The sequence below is a fragment of the Amblyomma mixtum genome, chromosome 5 (assembly GCF_055824585.1).
Source record: "Amblyomma mixtum isolate Tamu chromosome 5, ASM5582458v1, whole genome shotgun sequence".
NCBI lineage: Eukaryota > Metazoa > Arthropoda > Arachnida > Ixodida > Ixodidae > Amblyomma > Amblyomma mixtum.
The window spans coordinates 162388792-162409474 of NC_143016.1; the positions used below are offsets into that span (position 1 = coordinate 162388792).

Sequence of the window (20683 nt, forward strand, 5' to 3'; positions counted from 1 at the left end):
ATCACGCAGAAGTGCACTAAATGTTGTGTAGGTGCGCTAGTGACATTGTTCATAAACAATAAGTTGCGCTTGACGCTACTCCTGTTTCCAAAATATTTGGCCCCACTAAAGCCTTGCACAGACTGGTAATGCACACAATTCACACTGATTGCGTTGCTGCAACATCCTAACAATTTCAGGACATTTTAGTCTTTCAAAGCCCTGGGCAGTTTTTGATATAGCCAATGAAAGGTGTTTGCGATAAGAACGTACTCGGAATTGATATCATAATTTCGAAGTTTCCAGAAGCTCACATGGAGTATAAAATTTGCCTAGGAGAATAAATAGCTGATATTTCTTTAAAGATGAGCTCTAATTGCGTTTCGCGATTGTTATGGCTGTCTGTGCCTCACCATCGTCATCAGTACTGTTACGTCTTCTCTAGACCAAACACTTTCTCCTAAATGTTATTCTACAAAAAAAACGCAACACCCATGCAATACTAATGTACGGGCTGCTAAACGGACAGTACCTCGCTCCTTGGTACAAATGGTTGTTCCTGCTGACACAGATAGGTCATTGAACACATACCGCTCAGCGATGCCTGCATTTTTTAAATGAGTTGTGTCCATCAAATTGCACTTCAACTTACCGCTGTGAACAGGGTATTAACTGTCTACCCATCAAAGACGAATTGTATTAAATGAATGCAGGCCTAAGAAGATAACGCAGCACACACAAATGCCTATTACTACAAGCTAAGCGTCTAAATGGTTGAAGGTCTGCGTGAAACATTTTTCCTCCTTCAGGCTTATTTCCCACGTTCAAAAGTGCGGGAAAGCCTTAGTGCAAAATGACTTAGCTTTCTTTCCTATAATGGTTACTCTCGTCGAAGGAGAAAACTAAAGGCGGCTATGTTCCTCACATAATTACGACAATATACAAAAATAAAAGAATTGATAGCCATTACTTAAGGGTTTATGTGATTGAAGAGGAGAATTTCGCTTTTAGCAGTTGTTCGGTTGAAAGAAGCAAGGTTCCTTTATTTAGTTTCTCGAGCGGCTGTTGCTTCAAGTAAATTTACTTAGTTAACTTCAACCAAACCTCCAATTAACGAAGTCGTTCCTAGGAACGCTTCTGATGAAGATCTTTCTTCAATAAGAGCATGTTCCGTCCATTTTGCTGGGCGCATCGGGAAACTATGCCGCCTACATGCGGTCGGCACCTAGTGACACACAGTCGTGATAAGCGGCCTGTCAGAGGTCGCTGTATTTGGCCACAGCGACTAGTAGCTTCTCGAGCGTGGTGGCGACCACGTCCTCGAGCGGCTCGCCGAACACCTGGCGACGGCGCCGACCCTGAGCCGCGTCGGTCGTAGCGGCGAACGGCGGCAGAATCGCGGGTGGCACGGCGGGAACCAGCAGAGGCGTGCCCACCATCACCGAGATTATGATGAGAACCACGGGCAGCATCAGGCCGATCAGCACCATCTGTGAACGGGATACGGAAACAGATCATGTGCTGCGGACAACATCAAGAATTTAGATTTTTCGAAAATTCTCGCTCTTAAAGGAAAAGCATTTTTTTTCGGGCTTTCACATAAATGGCTCAATTTAGAGATAGCTGACTGATACAATTGGGTAATAAAGCGGAACTAGTAATAAAAGACAAGAAAAGGTGCATTACGGTTGGCCGCAACGCCACTGTAAAAGATCACATCAAACCTGTACGAGCTAATGAATGACTTTCGATTTGTAGCGAAAAGCGCTCTGTGAGCACCACCGTAATACTAAACTTGTACACCGAAATCAGCTTAGCACCTTTCTTGCACTTATATACAGTGATGGGGTCTCACTAAATTTCGCAGGAATTGGCAATTAGCGGCATAAAATAGCGGTAGTCGAGAGTTGCCCAGAATTGCGAATAAACAGTCGGACGTTAATTGCACGGTACCCTTACTGCGGTAAAAATGTACAGCCTTTGCAAAAAATATACAGTCCAAAGACCTTGCTTTTAAATCAAGCAGAAGGCTTTTTTACTACACGGGGAGAGTAAAAATAATGCCAAAATGACGAGAAACAACCTGAAGCAGCTGCAAAATATTTGTAGCTTAAAGTGAATTTTTTATTATCGTGCGGTGTCTATCGTGCGGTATCTCCGCCCGCACCTAATTTTCAGTTTTCTTGAGCTTCTTTTTAACCGCCTGTTTATCGTTTTACTTGCTTTTGATCCCATTTGCAGACCCATGGGGCTGTCAACGTGCAAGATAACGCAGTTGAATGTGCTACCGTGGAATTTCTTTCACCCACTGCTGACATTATGATCGAGGCCTGCAATACGAATATATGACTAAACTACTTGACTATACCTAACCATGCCGACGTCGTATGATGCTTCATCGTGTCTTTCTCGATTAAAAAAAATGTTCCTCACGTTCGTTCTGTGAGGATTGCCTCTGAAATTTACTACTTCCTGTTCCAGCTGAAATAGCAAAGTCCACCTGTTACGAGCTAGCCATTTTCCGAAGTAATTCCGTTTGATATCGCCATGCCTGTGAGTAGGAGAAAATCTTTACAGCTATTTCAGTGATAAATCAGAAAAAGATTGAAGGCGAATCCCACCGCACCAGATTTGAAAAGAAGGGGACGAAGTAGTGCAAGAATTTCGATGTATAAAATAGTTAGAAGCCCGTATACTATCATAAGATGACATATCACTTGTGTAGATATTTGGGCTGGCTAGGGCGAGGGGTTAATTTACAAAACACCCACCTGCCCCACGCGCCAGGTAGTCGGGTGAGGCACATATCATGTCGCGTGTTGTCAAGCGTTGAAAGCGTTGACCCGTGACATAGCGGTCGGCGGGTTAACGAAATCATCCCCCGCGGATCGAACAGCTCTGGCTGCCGAACCGGAACACAGGCGTCACGGCATATTTTGTTTTGTTTGCTTATTTGTTGTCGGTTTTGAGCGCTAGCCTGTGCGATTATTCGAACTAATATCTCCACTGCTGTGCGAACAACTGGGTTAGTGGGCCACTGAGGTTGTTCGTGAAGAGCTTTCTTGTTTTGTCTTTACATGCGTAAACGACGTAAAAATGTTTTTTACACATTTGTTCAGACATGTAAAATATATATTTGCATTAGTACTTGACTAATTGTGCCGGCCCCTCGAGGTGACGTAGCGGCCTCGGCAAGTGTGTGCCCCGCTATATTTCGATATTTTCTGTCGTTGTTTTGTGAAGCGAACCCTCTGTCATCCAACGGAAATGGATCAAGCGTTCGAAGAGGGCAGTGCGAAGAGCTCACGCCAGTGAATAGCTTATAAGGAGCGCAATTTATTCGTTCCTTCCCTTCACCTGAAAGGGTTATTGAATTATACGTAGAACATTGCCCAGAGTTCTTCCGGTAAATAGACTTATAGATGATTATTCCATACGAGAACTTCCATTAGGCACGGGCGCACTGTTTCTAAGATAACCGCAACTATGGTGGCGGAGCTCCTTCTAAAGCCTCTTAAGTTCGTGTTACTGCGAACTATGCAATAGTTCACGGTCTGCGTCGATTAATTGCGTTCGCGCACAAAGGGAAACAGTTTACATTATCGCGGGAGAATATTAAGACGACACAGCGCTGCCCGCTTCCACCCACATTCGAATGACGCTGACATGGCGAAAGCTGCTTCGTTGGCAAAAAACTGCACAACAAGAACCACGTTCATATTAGAAAAAAGCACACGCAGATGGACGAACGCTGCTTCTCAAATGCCTGCTGCTGCTGTTGATCATAACGGTACTACTCGAGCGAATGCATACTCAAAACCTGCGATGACGTCCTGACACAACTTTTCGTCATCATTGTACAGCCTTCAAAAAGCAGTGGTGTTTCACGTGTAATGCAGTTCATCAGCTAGTCGACGTCGAAGCCTGTGCCATCGACCCCGAATCATTAATCGCTAATTTGATTACCAGCACTTATGTCTAATTTTTTTGCTTTCATATAAAAACACCTTAGGGCCCTTATGTTCCTTCACCCGCCCCGATAAAAGAGGAAAAAGCAGCTATTAATATTAGAAGTGCTACTCTAGTTCAACAGACCTGCGGCGCGCTTTCTTTGAGATGAACTTGGAATCTCATAGCCAGCGAAGATATCAATAAGATATCGCACAGATGACCAGTTAACCAACATTTAGACTACGGCATATATTTATTAAACTCTGTCCAAACGGAGAGGTCGCGAATACAAGCTTCTTCAGCACAAGTGCAAATGCAGTGGTTAACATCTTTACTTGTTTAACTGGGCACTAAAAAAAGTGTCCAACAATAATTTTATATTTTATGCAAAGTGCCTTATGGACGCACACATTTTTCAGAGACTCCTGGCTATAATGCTTTTGCGATAACTTTTAGAATGCTACTTATAAGCTTTTCGCCCTTCATACAGAACCTCCTTTCCTGGATAGGCTTGCTCCCGAAAGGCATATGCAGATGTACATGGTGACATGCTCGAAAGTGTCAACACTCTCAGAATTTCATTTAAAGTGGTTGCAGTTCAACAACTCTTGCTTTACGCTAAGAGTCCCAATATTCGCCAAAACGACAGCTTCCCGAGAATACCTGGGCAGCCTACATGGCACGCAGTCGCTTACCAATGGAACGATGAGAAGGATCCCCACCAGAACCGCTTCGAGACCGCAACTCGAGCGACCGTGGCCATGGTGCAGGTGTTGGTGCTTGTGTGCCAGCAGGGTCTTCACACTTTGGGAAGATTGGGTCACAAAAGGAGGACAGGGAACAAGACGGAAACACATTAAAAAGACGGAACGTGTTGAGACCAGCTTGCTTTAGCAGACATGCACCGTCGTGAGCAATAAGAGAGGGAACAAACTTTTTGCAGTAAACTGCAAATTTTCTGCATAACTCTCTAGATTTTGGAATGACTTGGATATTATGGTCCACGGGGAAAGCTGCATAGAAAACACAAAAGGTGTGCTTCTCAGATATAAGTGCGAAGTATTCAATAATTGAAAGCTGAAAAAGTATTCATCTTTTCCGCACAAACACGACACACGACACAGAAAGAACGGCAAACATGGGCGCTTTCTGTGTCGTATGTCATGTTAGCGCTAAAAAGATGAATACTTTGACAGAATACCAATTAGCCCAACAACTAAATTTTTTATAGAATGATGAAACTACAGGTGTAGTGCAGTGACTTGCAATGCCCACCGAAAGCAGTACCCGGGAATATACGGCGTCTAAACTATCCCAGAAATATTTTGTCTTTAAAGCTTAGCTATCAAATCCGCTTTTAAGAGTATAGCAGTTTCCTGTTCTGGGGATGTTAAATTTTTTTGCGTGCCCTTCACGAACGATTCTTTTTTTCTGTTATAGAGAAAAAGGTACCAAAACGATACGTTTATTACACTAGAAAATAAAAAATATCGACTCTAAAACAAGAATCGCGTAGAAGAAATATTGCGTTAAGCGGTCGCTGTTAGAAGCCGAAGTTCTCAATGGGATCCTGAAGGAAACTGTCCCTTAATAACCTAAAAGCAATGTTGTCAGTGGTGCGCCAAGTGGACGTCTTAAACATGTGTGCGCGACCGAGCTACCGATGTTTCATCAAGCTGAAACACAACGAAAACCCGGGAGAGTGATTAATAGAGTGATCATTCGCATAGCAGTCTGCAAAAGAAATTAGTGGAGGGAGAAAGATGAAAACGAAAAAAAAAATACGAGGAGTACAATGCTCCACAATACAGATATTTCATCTTACATCTAGTTTAGTACGTGCGTCAGATATTACTTTATTGGTTTATAGGGGTTTAATGTCCGAAAGTTACTCAGGCCGTAGTGAAGGGCTCGGGAAATTTCTACCATCTGGCGTTCTTTAACGAGTACTATTACCGCGCAGTACACGGGTCTGTAGCATTTCGCCTCCATAGAAATGCGACCACCGCGGGTGGGCAGATAATACTATTCAACGAAAAAGCAACCGGTGTCACACAGTGCCCAGCCCAATTATATGCCCACTGTGCAAACTAATAAAGCGGATAGTAATATGAACCAGGTTGACGAAGTTACCACCCTTAAGGGATTCATGTCATATCGGCAACAGCTCGCTGCGACATCACATATTAATTAAAACTTCCTGTTGGGTGAGTTGGTAGTTCATCTTGAATTAGAAATGTTATAGCGCAAACAAAGACACGGACAAGAGAGACGAAACACACACACAAGCGCTTGTGTGTGTGTTTCGTCTCTCTTGTCCGTGTCTTTGTTTGCACTGTAATCATTTCTACTTCAAGATCACATATTAAATAGCGATGAACGCTCGATTGCTTTCAAGAAAAAAATGAATAAAAACCTTACTAAATTGCAGATAAAGCATATTTTGCGTTTGAATAAAGGGAAAATTTGGCGCATATTTTGCTTAATATTCAGTGATCATTTATTTCATAGAAAAAATATTTCAACTTTAATATCTCATCTACTGCCTAGCTTTTTGTGGTATCCCTTTTGCGCAGTCGGCGAGGAAAGTTTTTATGTTTTGCACCTCTTCAGATACAGGCATTTTTTTTTTTCATTTTCTTTAAACTTTGTTCAGGTTACGTAGCTCTGTTTGGAGCATGCTTAGAATGGGCAAAAGTATTTACCCAATTTTTGGCAGTGCGGGAGCCAGCGTGTATCTGCAAGAAGCAAATCGAACTTCAGAAAAACCTACATTCGTTCCTGACTGAAACGTCCGAGTTATGAAAACTTGCACTGGCGACTTGGAGATAGTAAGGAAAATCTCAGTTGCTCGAACTTCTGAAGGAACGGAAAAACGCGTGATGGCTTGGTTCGTTTCTAATGATTAGCTTTAGTCACATGCTTCGGATAATGCAGGTATTCTTGTTGGCTGCTAATGAACGGAACTCCAGCGGAAACTTGTTGAGCTGTGCTCAAACCCAATGACTGTTCTAAAGCCTCCGAACAGCGAGTTGAAAGAATGAAAAAGAGGCTTGATGACGTGTTAAATAAAAGAGATAGAGAAAAAGAAGCAAATATGCATATAGTAATTAAATAAACAATGAGAAACTTCCATGAGCTTTATCACCTTAAACCGCTAGTAATTAATATAAGGACTCAATCGTTTTTCCGAAGAGCCGGAGTTGGCGAAGTGGAAGTTTCGTCACTAGTATTTTTGTAAGCTGTGTTTTGTAGTAGCGATACTTGCAGTAAAGCAGAACCACCCGTATTTCCCTCGAGCTACTTCCCTACTGTCTACTGTCCTTCATTCATCTTCACATAGCGGTGCAACACGCACCTCAAGCGAGAAGGGGAAAGAAATCTACTAGCATTGTTCGGGGCCTTTCACTCTCTACGTTTTGAGCTACGCACTCAAGAGGACCGTTAACCAACAACCCTTAATCAAAGCTTCGATGGACCAGTTAGTCAACTCTTTTCCTTAGTGCGCAGTGGCGGAAAAATCTCCTTACGCGTTGTTCCTACCTTTCGAGTGACTTGAAGTTTCTCTTGAAACAAATACAGCAGATTGATATCTTCATATTCAGTAGACTTCTTTAACTTTTCGTGTTCTGGGACTTCTGAAATTTTGCATTCAGGCCGTGTACGATCCCGGTTCCGGTTTCAAACTGTCGGCGTGAATATTCTCGTGCGCAGTTTTTTTTTTAACTAGCGGTGCCGGTTAGCGATTTGCGAGAAACTATTGCAAAAATATTTTTTTCTTTTTTTACTGTCGGGTTTGCCTGTCCATTCCCTACATCCCTTTCACTTCACCCGTTTTTTGGAGGGCCTAAACAGGCGCAAGATGTACAGAGCGCTTGATATTTGCTCTTCAATAAAATGATTACGTTCTTCCCCCAACACAAGCGCGCTGAAGGTAGCGAAGCCATCTTATAAAGGAAGACGTACTTAACGCCCTTCCATGGCAGCCAGTCGTCGTAGGTGTCTTCCCAGGAGCCGAATGATCGCCTGGTGAGCGTGTCCGGCCAATGATGGTACCAGTGGCCCCTGTACTCAGCGGGCTGGTAGTAGTAGTAGGTGGCTTTCTTGGACGAGGAAGAAGACTTCCTGCGGGAGGCTGGCAAGACGCTGGCTGGTATCGCGACGAGGACCACGGCCACGAGGGACAGCCTCAGGAAACCCCCGGAGGACTGGGGTCCCATTGCGGCCCGGCCGCTGGCCGCTGAGCCAGCTGAGAGACGCTGCAGATGCGCCTGCAGGCGAATAGGCAAATTATTGTTCAGTTGGCCCGAGCAAGGGTCATTTCATAAGTCTTTTCAAACAAGTATGGTAACAGCGTGGTAAATGCCGCAGCTTCACTTTTTTCGAAGGGCTGAAATGAGGTCACTGATCAACCCAGCCGCGTGCTTTTCCGCAAAACGGTTGCGTGTCGTACTACAGAATTCTGTAAGTCGCGGTTTCACATGCTGAAAGCATTCTGATTTCTTGAGGGCACGAAATTTTAAACAATGGGTCCCTTTATACAAATACGACCTGTATATATTTTTGGTTTTTGATGGTGGTTTCCACACGGAAGCGTTCTTTGTCCTTTGTTTCAGTGCACTAGCACTTAAGCCTCAATCAGCGATGTCATCGATCTTTGTCTGAAGCCTGCTTGACTTTGGAACAAACCACATTGCCCCCTTAGGTGTCAGGTGGGCCACCTAAGTCACGTGACCTTGTTACGTAATAACTACCGAAGGAGCCAAGGTCACCGGGAGACAACATTTGATATTCAAGCGGAGGAGTGGTGGGGTTCTGTCTGTCACGTGACCAACCACGGGGTTCGCCGCAGCTGGAGCCGCGGGCCCGCCGCTGCCGCTGCGTCGATCGTCGTCTTGCCAGCTGTCGTCCCGTGACTAGCCTCATGACTCCGTTCACTTGAAAAGGCGAAGGCGCCGCTCTCTCGCGCACGCCTGCCAGTTTCTCGCTATGGACAAAGCGGGTCGGTTGGAGCCGACGACCTCTCGCAGGTGGCGGCCCAACTCTGATCGTTCGGCTCACATTGCAACCATGCGAGGGAATTAACGAACAGAAGGGTGCAGAAACGTGCCAAGCTGGCGGCAGTGACCGACAGCAGTTAATCAAGCATAACAACGGCGCAATAAATCTTTCGCTTGCATATCCAGCTTGTTGCATTAATTAGTGCATCATATTAAGGGAGGATAGTCTCAAACAGCTTTAGTTGATTGTTACTTCTGCGAAAGGAAATTATTCGTTGTGCTGCAAACATTTTTTACTGAGCTTTATCAGGAATTTGCTCGATTGTATCATATAACGAAATGTCGACACTCATCCTCTGCAACCTGGTGATGACGCTAACATGTTGCCAAACCTGGCCCATTTCGATGTGTTTTATGTACCTGTAAAAGATGAATCTGTCCTTCCTGCACTTATCCCGATCCCGGATGGTATTGGCAGTATCTTTGATTCAGTAAAATAAATAACTATGTAGCGGTTTCATGGCCAACACCGACTTGGTTCTTTCTAGGTTCAGTCATGACATCCATCTACAGTTTTTGTCAAAAGTAACCAGGCTGCACATTTTTCTTATCAGTCGTATACTAAAGCTATTATGCCAGTCCTCAAGCTCTGAATCTCTGTATGGTAAGAAGAGCCCCTGTTCTTCCCTTCAAAGATCTTTTTGACCCTTAGGGAAGCCGTGAGGGCTCTGTTATATGAATGAGAAGCAAACCATGGAGCCTGGTTACTTTTGACAAAGACTGTACGTGTACTGATGAAATGAAAAAAATCATTGAATTAATCGTTACTCTTTTTCGCCCTAACGAACACTGAACAAGGCCACAAAACGTACAGAATCTGTGCAGCTGCATATCACAAATCTGACATGTCAATTTCACTACGGGTCGCGAAAGATTCCGGTCAAATCTGCTTCACCAAACAAACATGACGTGAGGATGTAGATTACTTCTAACGCCCATATAAGGTATTTGGCAACAGACCTGTAGCAGCACTTACAGTGCATAGAAATGGACATCTTTCTCGGTTTATTTCAAACGTAAACTGCCGCAGCGGACGGCTGTGAGAAAATTTATTAATCGCACTTCATGTACACAGGGAATTAATCCCCCTGGTATAAGTAGGAGTAGGAAGTTACTGCAGGACAAATGAGGAGGAAAATGAACGATGCCGGCGACTGGTATCAACCCTCCCACTGTCACTTCCGTGCGCAGACGGAAAAGAGTAGAAGGAATGAAGGGTGAAAGAAACAGAGAAAAGTATACGTTTGGCGCACTGCCACCTTTTCTTGCCGGATCGACGACGATGACGGCGTGCAAGCCACTGCACCTTAAATTTGAGTCTGTTCTGTGCTGAACCCGAAACTACCCATCACTTTCAGTTGTTTGGCGTCGCTTCTCTTCTGTAAGGAGGTGGCTTCAAGGAATCCAAATTCAGTAGGTCAACTTGGATTGACCTTTCGATTCTGTACTTTCATTTCGCACTAGTATGCGCCCGCACAAGCTAACGGGAATGAGTGTTCGGCTATACAAAAGTGTCTCACAGTATATAGACGGCTCACTTCTTACAGTTTCTCTTTTATTGTACTTCTTTTAAAGGTCATAGTTGAGGTAATATTCCTTCTCAAATCTTTACATCTTTTGAATTTAAGGTCCTCTCCACTCATTTAGTTATGCGTCGGACAGGCATGAATTCTCTAATTAATTTAGTTAATCAGCGTCTGAGTTTAATTTCCATGTTTCCAGGTAATTCTGACGTAACAAACAGCGACATAGACTGCGAAGGAGGCGCCAGAACACAAAAGTAAATGTCCCTCTCACTGGTAATTTATGGGCTACATTTTTTGCAACTACTGCCTTTCACATCTCTGTAAAAATAATTGGCGTTAAAACTGAAATATTGACAAGTACAGCACCTCTTAGAAAAGGTCCTTGGGACCCCTTAGCACACAGCTGCATACAGTAGCAGGCACAAGTAAACAGAGCACACTATTCCTTACTAACTGCATTCAAGCCTTCCCTATCAGACTTGAAGAAATATTATTTGTTTATGACAAAGCGCACTCATGTCCGCTACCAGCCTTGACATAACAGAGCGCCAACGTACAACTAGGTATCGCGTAAAAGTGTTAGAAGGCCATAGCATGCTCCGTTGACTTTTGTCCGCACCTGTACATCATTGTACCAATGTAGGAAACCATCATGGCGTGGAATATGTCTACAAACACCGCTGTACTTATCGCCTTCTTAATTGCTTCGTATCTATTCATTACACTACAGCTATGCATAAACAAAGCAAGCAACCAAGGCAAATAAAACTTTTGCATGCATGATTACTTGGATTACACCTAATGGATGGTTCCATCACGGGAAGGGACTGCTTTATATTTGCATGATAAGTATTCGCTTGAATACTTTCCTATTTTGTACATTATGACATAAACCGCAAGCATTCAGTGCCGCTTACTATACTTACTGTAATGCTCACGACTCCAAAATTTTCGCATTTGGAAAGAAAAGTTGTCCTATATATACGTAACTTTCCATGCATACACTGGCTTCAGAAAAATAGTCTCCACATGAGTGCCGCAAGCAGAATCCATAATATTTCATCTTTACAACAGAATCACAAGAAGTAATCCGTCGTTATTCATCATCATCGAAACAGTTAATTTTATTAAAAATTCGCTTTTCTGCATAGAAGTAAATTATCATTCAAATTTTGATGCCCAAAATAACCATTTAACAAACTAAGTAAGGTAATTATCATAAGATACCGATCAAAATCAGTTTTCACTCAGGTTTTACCGCAATCGAGAGATTTGCATTGACTCCTAGACAACTTCATTGGCCATTGCAACTATTTCAAGGAAAGATCAGCTCTCTCCAGTATGAGAGGGAACAACGAGTTGGCAGAAAGTACGAATTTTTGGTTATTTAAAAGTGACTTTTGAATATTATATGCAAAAAACATACTTAGAAAATAAAAAAACTGCTTGCCACGCATAACTAAGGTGTAATAATTCATTTAAAGGTCAAACTTTGTTCGCGTTCATAGTATAAGGACCTGTTCATGCTCCAGTTGTTTACCATCATTGAAATCCTTCAGGAACCAGAACAGTAATACAACGGCGTTAAGTAGGAACACATCGAGTGCTTGCTCATTCTTTCGCACTCGTAAATTACGACAGGTATGAAAGAGTAAATAATCGTAGCTACTTCTTTGGGTCACCACATGTTTCGCACCCCAAAACAGCTACTTGCCTGTACGTGGCCTATGAAAAATTCACGAATATTTTTCAGCAACTACATTATGCTATACTTTGCTCCTTGGCACAAAGAAATACCCCTAAATATGTAAATGTAAACTAATATGGCGTGCTGTTATTCATTTCTATATGCATGGCCGTTTGGCACAGCGCTGTAGTGCGCTTTTCATGTCTGTAGTGCTGTGAGACATCCATCGACATTTCATCTGCGTGAAAGCAAAGGATGCCAGTGCACCCCCCCCTCCCCATTTCTTTTTTTGTCTCCCCAGTGGTACGGAGATTATTGTGCTCTCAGGTACATATGGTTTGGTTTGGTTTATGGGGTTTAACGTCCCAAAGCGACTAAGGCTATGAGAGACGCCGTAGTGAAGGGCTCCGGAATTTTCGACCACCTGGGGTTCTTTAACGTGCACTGACATCGCACAGTACACGGGCCTCTAGAATTTCTCCTCCAAAGAAATTCTAGCCGCCGCGGCCGGGATCGAACCCGCGTCTTTTGGGTCAGCAGCTGAGCACCATAGCCGCTGAGCCACCGCGGCGGCTCAGGTACATATGAGGGCATCTACTGTAACACTTATGCTCCCAGAAAACGCACTGCCACATACCTTGTTGCGACAAACAACAACAAAATAGCTTGTCTCTAAAACGTTCGCGCATTTTGTTAAGTTTAAAGGCTCGTTTTTTCCCTGACCCGATGGATAGGGCATTGGATAAGCGACAGAACTAGCCAAAAAGATCAAAAAGGCATACAAAACCAGAACAAATCGAAAACTGCAAGGGAGTGTAAAAATTAATGACTCTAATGATACAACTCAGTACAGACCACTGTGCTATCGTAATTATAAATTAGAAAGTGGTAGGAAATAGCATAATTCCAGTAAAAATGCAACAGTTAGACATTATGGAACAACACACGCCATAAATGCATCAGGTGTTATGGCAAAGATTAAGACTGCATACGTTCCCATCCCACGGGGCCAGATCAAAGGTGGTTGCGAATAGCGCTGTAAAGTCTATTTTCGATGTGCTCCCCTCGATATGCACGTAGTTTTTCTTAAGATGTGAAATATGACAGAGCTTGTGCAATAAAATAATAAGAACTCCCGAAGAATAGAACAGCAATTACGCAACGAAATTTCCATAGTAGAAATAAATTTTCAGCCCCAACTTTGATCACATAAGAGTAACATCTCTAACAACCCTAGATAAACTTCATGGCTCTAATCACGGTTAGTATATTCACTATGGAGACCGCATTGCACTGGCCAACTACAGCCGAACTTCAGTTACATAAATAGTTTTGAGACAATACGCGGGCTCAAATGTTCGCTAAAAGTTTAGTCCACGAACGATTCATTGTTAGGGGAATGCCCAAATATTTGCGTTAGAGAAAACAGTCGATGGGCTTGGTGTTTATGTTGAGTATGCAGCACTGAACTTATCACAGTAAAGAAAAATGAAGTCTGTTTTGTTTTCAGCTTATTCTTCCCATTCTGTTTATAACTTCCCGTGCATAATATAGCATTAAGGAAAGAAAAAGATAAGGGAGGAGGTGGAGAGAGTCGTGGGTACTGGTGATTTTTAACGGCAATGTTTATGCGGCCTGTTTTATTAGGCCCCCAAAAAACGCACCACAATCGCCGAAAATGGAAAATTTCAAAGTCTGTGTGCTACTTCAGAGTTGTGAAGGACACCGGAGAGGAGTGTCTGGAACTTTAGTTCTACCACATGCTTTGTAAAGCAGGCAGAAACCCGAATGCACAAGCGCATTCACTCATTGCCTCCACCAAGATCAGTCTGCCGCGGCAGACAGCTAACCGTGTACGGCGACTACCGCATGATGCACTCAGATGCTGCTCTGTCTTCTATACCACTCACATTCCTGAACCCTTGTTCATTCTCTGCCAATCGCTGGCTTTCTGTTCTAGACTCGGGCTAGAAGCTTCTTCAGTATGTAACCCAGAAGTGATAGCGCCTATTATACCGTTTTATGTTTGCAAGTATGTTTTGCAGTGACAGTTCTCTGTAATTGTTCCCAGTTTCAGTAGCTCACGTGTGGCATGAAGATGGGCACAGACTCTATTTCATTTATTTCCTTGTAGTGAACTACCTCCGTTTACTTATTCCAATAATGATTTTTAATCAAATCGGAAAGCATTATCAACAAAACCGGCTACTTTCTGGCAAGCAAGGTACCCCTCTCTACAATTATTTTCAACCACCCGAAAGATCAAAAGGCGAGTGTCTAAAAGAATACATACATGAAACCATGCATAGAATCCCTGTAAGTGATGGCTTATATGCAGCAAACAAGGGCATATATAAGGACGTGAAAACATTTGTTGGCGTACTCACCCTTTCGGCAGTCCTCAAAGCGAGAGACAAGTCCTGCCAGTTGGCGGCAAGGATCGCCGCAGAACGGCGGAAAAGGTAAAACGACGCGCTGGTTTCCGAAGCCTCGGCTAAGAGGCGCTCTAATGACGTCGTGCGACGGTAGCACTCGGTACAACAGAAGGACCATGGGTCTCCGTTTCGAGGGGAAAGGGCAAGAGTCTTCGAGGCGAGAGAAGGGCGGTCAAGCGCGGCACATGCCGCGCTAGGCGGCGAAGCGCAGGAGGCAGAGTAGGCGTGGTTCGTCTCACCACGCGCGACATACTCGCGGCAGCGGTGTCATCGGAGTCAGCGGCGACGGCGGCAACGGGAGCAACGTTGGTATCGTGCGGCTCGGCAGCCATATCTGTTCGTCGCGGTGGCTTGCTGCCGCGGGCGAAGCAGAGCAGTCCTTCCGGAAGACGTAGCGCCACGCTCTATCGACAGCTCACACCTGGGCAGCCAGCCGTACAGTAGGCTCACAAAAGATACCGCCCTCCCGGTGGGGGGTGCCCGCGTTTACCGAGCTCTCTTCTCCCCCTTTCCACCCTCTCCACCGCTCTTCGTGGACCTCTTTCGACCCCCCCCCCCTCCTCTTCTCCGCCCTCTAGTTTTCGGGGATGGACTTTGTAAAACACACTAGGCAGCCACGAGGACACAAAGAACGACGACATACGCGCGGTTGCGTCGTGCTGGGCGTTTTGTGCGCCATACAGCCTGAGCGGAAGGACAGTGTTGTGAACAAAACGTTTCCTAGGTCGCACGACGGGTCGCTTTCTTGATTCAACCGCCGTTTTCTACTCGGAAACATCACTGGTGCGGGCACAGCAAAGTAGCCTTTTTTTACTTCCGCGAACTGAAAGCGGAGTAATGGAAACGTCTTGTATCGGCCAGTATGGCCGGTCGCCGTAGCTGCCGCCCTTGTTTAATGGTAGCTAGACACGGAACTCAAAGAATAGCGTCCAAGCAAGTTAATAGTTTCTACATCGGGTGCACTCCAGCACGACAGCAGAAGCATCCGTATCAGAGCCCAACGGCCGTTTGATAGCTCTACGAAGTTTGTTCTCCACTGAACAGACCGTGAAAAGCAGCTTGGAATAGGTGTCCGTCCGCGCTTGGGAGGGCTTTTTGTACATCTTATCTGATATGTCGACTCGTGGCATTGTGCACGTACTCACACGAGCGTTGCAGCCTAGCGTGTGAGCGTCGAGAGCAAAGTTCCCTGCCGGTGAATACCGTTGCTCTAGTGTGCCACTTTCTGGAATTACTGCAAAGGGAATCTTACTCCACAGCGATGTGGAGGGTGCTATAGGAATACGCAAAACTAGTACATTTATGGACACGTAATGTTATCTGTTGGAGAAAACGGGAAGCAAGTTTTCGTTATTTGTTTATTACTGCAAACGAATTGCTGCATGACAAAGTGTCCTGCTCGGTGAAAAAAATTTACAACGATGATCAAGTTTGCCGAATGTTCTAGCCGTGTGCAATTAGAGCATTTGTGATCTATGGTGGCAATAGTTGCCTTCGAGCAGCATGTCACCAGGTATGTGCCAAATGCATCCACAAGCTTTATCTTTCGGCTGGCTGAGGCAATAGGGCTTACGATCCCACGTGAGTGGGAATGACAAGAAGGAGCTTTGACGCGTGCCTGAAAATTATTTTGCAGAGAACGCATATGGCATGAAACTCGGTCAGGGTGGATAAGTTATCGTATAAGGACTGTAAATCTTGAGAACAGCGATGATGAGTCCTGCAATCCAAAAAACATCACGCAGCCATTGTGTGCAGTGCGCACAAGTTTTCATTAACTGAACTAGAAGCGCAGACAACCGAAAAGCACTGATTTCGCTTAGAACACATTATGATAAATGAAAACTTGTCTTATATCACTTCCACCGGAAAAACTCCTTTTGTTAGCGCATCAGCTATAATACTAACTGCATTATTCAAGGTGGTCTTGTATTTCTATTGTGTTATCTCTTGAGCAAACGGAATCACGTATGAACGGAAGAGTTAAGTAAACTGTAAAATTATTTTTTGTGAGCTGTCACTATCTACACCTACAACTACAGCTGACCTTAGTTGGTCAGGCAAGTTGATGGCGGTTGCGTGGTTTATGCAAAGTCAGTGGGGCGAGAAAAGTAGCTCGTCTGGCTATATTCCTGCATAGATGTTCAACGCTCGCCCGCGCTTGGCATCGTCTACGCGGGTCGCAGGTTGCTCCGAACCGCGCGTCGCTAGTGATATTTACTCCTTGCATTTAGGCAAGGTGTTGTCAAGTCTGCGTGCGCTTTACGGTAAGGGTGCGACGGGAAAGGTTGCTAATGGCTCGGAAGTTTGGACGCTGATCTCGATGGAAACTGGGAGGCCTCTTTTCGTGTTTTGATGCGGGCAAAACGCTGAAGCGCCAGTTGCCGCTTGCGTCCGCTTAATTTGATTTCATAAATTTCCTCATACGTATAATGCGAGGCGGTACAACGTACAGTTGTATGTACACTTCGTACACCGTACGTCAGACGCAATTCTGTTCGCAGTTATTCTAAGCTTAAACTTGTGTCTTACGGCTGTTCTGAAGCGCAATAAGTCCTCCACTTAGCTACGCTTCGAACAGCTCCTAAATAGCGGCTTAAGTAACAGTTTGAGAATATATGTCAGCTCGAAATTTCGTGAAGCGAAGTTCATCACTCTTGGGGCTACAATCGCACCACTGATCGCAGCAGAAATGTTTTGTATTATGTTATCTTGACTCCTTTTCAGAGTGATGTGAAGGAATAAAAGATTGACTCCCTTTCTTGATTACAACACTTACTGAAATCTGCACCCTCAGCAAGGACATAAGCTCCCATTCGCTCCGTAAACTCACCTCGTTCAATACGGAATCTGACTCGCAGAAGCTGCCAGACGCACGGACGTCTTTTCAGCTTATCCTTGGATTCTAGGCGTGGCACGTAGAGAGTAAGGGCTAGACATAAAGGTAGAAAGAAAACGAATCAAAACTCGACCGGCAGCTCGGGATGGTTGCCCTTTGCATACTTCCCTCGCAGCATCCACTGAAAGGATCAGCCGAGGGGCGGAAAAAAAAAGAGGCGACTCTAAAAGCAGAGGCTGCACTTCTCTTCGGGAAGAGCTACCGACCAAGCGGATTTGCTGCCGCAGCTAGAACAGTACAATACCAACTTGCCCATTTCGCTGATGTTCATTTGCGGAAGTGTACACAAAGCTGCTAAATCTTATTGCGGGACCAATTTCTGACGAACTACCCGTTTGCGATTCGCGAAAAGCGCAAAAATTAATTTCTTTGCTGTAACGCCTAAATGCGTCTATAATTACTGCACGCTACTCAGATGCGCACGAGGTAAGACAACCCACTTGAACGCACTTAGAGCTTTTTGTGCGAAAGTGCGCTCTTTCTCTTTTCTGTCTCGTCATGTGTGTGAATAGGACGCAGTAATCGAAGATGCAGAGCCAACTGGCCCCAGGGTTATGAGCGTAACGTCTCTGTCGTTGATTCCACATTCATGTTACACAGAATGAAGTATTCGAAGTTGAAACTCCGCACGTCAATGCGCCGCAGAAGCATGGTTCTGCACTATTCTCCCATATGCACCGAGATCAATCTTGCTATCGCGCGAGAACAATACTAGCGACACACTGCTACCTGATTAGGAATAGAGCAATTAAATCGTTTATGTAGTGCAGAAGACTTTACCCCAGTGGTTCTACACACGTTGCTTCTAGAATCTGCATCTTTCTACTTCAACTGGCGGTTCTCTAGCTGCGCTAGACAAAATATGGCAGCTTTATTGGTGCTCCGCTCACAGTCATGGTACATGTACCTTTCCCCTTCCAGTAACTTTACATCTGCGAGATTTACGGCCTCTCACGAACGGGATGAACGGTGAAATGTGGGGTTTTGTAGCCTTTGACAACCATTTGATTTCATTTGTGAATACATAGCGGCAGAATACTGCGACGAGTGCCATGGTGAGCCCCAAGCATGAATAGGCAGGCAGGTTTTAAAGCAGTTATTTGGTTGTTCGTTATAAATGCCTAGGCGGCGAATATGCAATATCAGTCCAAGAACCCATTCTCTGCGATACATCAAACCGCCTGTAAAGAAATGACACAGTGACTGCAGCGCCACTGCTGCGTTCAGCGCCTCTACGCTCGTCGAGCACGCCACCCGTCAGCTTCAACTGTAACCTCTTGCTTATGACGGTAGCCATGACCAAAAGCATACGGGCTAATGCGCCATAGACAAATATTTGCAGCCCGATTTGCTGCCGCTGTACCTGTCTGCAGCAAAATGCATTCACGGATTGCCCTCTGGTGGGTGCTTCTGACGTACCTCGGCGTGAGCATCACAGTTCGTGTTGGCGGTAATGTCTGTGTCTGCTCGAGAGGCCTCAAGATCGCTACAGGGAAAGGAGAAACGGAGTGGAGAAGGGGTCGAACCGAACGTGAGAAGAGAAAGCAAGTGCGCAGAATCGTTGAATTATTATCACCCCGTCTTTAAAAAGCCCGCCAGAAGGATCCGTGGGTGATTCGCGGCTCATGAACTGGACCATTAATAATAACACGAATAATAATAATAATAATAATAATAATAATAATAATAATAATAATAATAATAATAATAATAATAACAATAATAATTTTATTTTCCGTCAGGCAATACAATACATTTCCGGGCATGCAAAAGCCATCAGTGGCTTGTTGGGCAAAACCCGGCAGCAGGCGGCAAATCTCTTTTTTACCTACTCAGGAAAAACATTTCAAATTGACAATGTACAAGGAAAAGAAAAAAACACTTCAAGGAAACACAAAAAAAGTCATTAACAACAGGAAATGATCAAGTGGTTTGCTTTGGGTTACTCACTAAAACCGAGAAAAAAAAGAAGGTGATGAGAGCGTTATACCCTAAGAACACAAGAAAACACATCTGGAGCGCTTCTTCCTTTATACTGTCTTTTCCTTTAAGACAGTGTAGGTTATGAGGGCTTTCTTTATTGCCTTCTTATTCTTCAGTACCTTTATTTCATTAGGTAGACTGTTAAAAATTGCGGGGACATAAAAGCAGCGCTGGCTTTCTCCGTATTTAGTTCTAGTAATTGGTAGTTCATAGGTGGAGACAGAACGGAGGTTATGACCGGATGACCGTGCAACTTTGAATTAGTTAGTCCACATATGTCTGACAGCAGCATACTGAATAATAATAATAATAATAATAATAATAATAATAATAATAATAATAATAATAATAATAATAATAATAATAATAATAATAATAATAATAATAATAATAATAATAATAATAATAATAATAATAATAATAATAATAATAATAATAATAATAATTTTATTGCCACAACACATGGTGATACGTACAAACTCGGGCCTGTCAAAGCCAAGGGAGGCTTGCAGGACTAGGCCCGGCAAAATCGGCGAGCGAAAATTAAAGGCAATAAAATATCAGGGTTAGTTCACAAACACTGAAATACAAATACTAAGGAAGATAAATTGTATAAAAGAGATGAAAAAAAAATCACATTGGAATTAGCATCAATTAAGAATTAAAACTTCACAGATTGCTTTACGGTGGCTTTGGATGTAGCCGTCAACACCTGATCAGGAAGCGTACTGAAGATTGTAGGGACATATACACATCGTCTTGCTTTGCCATATCTGGTTGCGTATCTGGCGGCCGTGTAGCGTTGACAATTCCGCAGTGCTCTAGCAGAAACTGCTCTCGTCTTGAAAGCAGGATTCCAAAAGTGCCGAAGAATAACAGTGTGCTTATATAAAGTTTCAAAGGACGGAAAACCAAGAAAATTAAACAAGTTTACATGAGGGGGAAAGGAATGTTCACAGGCGGTACTTTTCAACATATATTTTAGAAGAGCGTCTACCCGATCATGCCACCTTTGCGAAGAGTGTGCAAAAAGTGTGATGCCATATCTAATAACACTGTATGCAAGTGCATGCATGATTGTCTTTTTTACCGATAAAGGTAGGAAAGATTTAACTGTGAACAGTAGCCATGCCGTTCTACGCAATCTGCCACAAACGTAAGCC

At 44.0% G+C, this 20683-nt stretch overlaps 1 protein-coding gene across 1 annotated transcript; it reads right to left on the reverse strand.

Moving 5' to 3' along the window:
* Nucleotides 1–1235: 1235 nt before the first annotated feature.
* Nucleotides 1236–14701, reverse strand: LOC149344348 (uncharacterized). Its single transcript, XM_089542611.1, has 5 exons — nt 14591–14701; nt 7897–8201; nt 6636–6668; nt 4626–4734; nt 1236–1469 (listed from the first exon to the last, which is right to left on the reverse strand). Exons 2-5 carry the CDS (start codon nt 8148–8150, stop codon nt 1236–1238), a joined length of 630 nt encoding a protein of 209 aa, XP_089398737.1. The 5' UTR covers nt 8151–8201; nt 14591–14701.
* Nucleotides 14702–20683: the final 5982 nt, after the last annotated feature.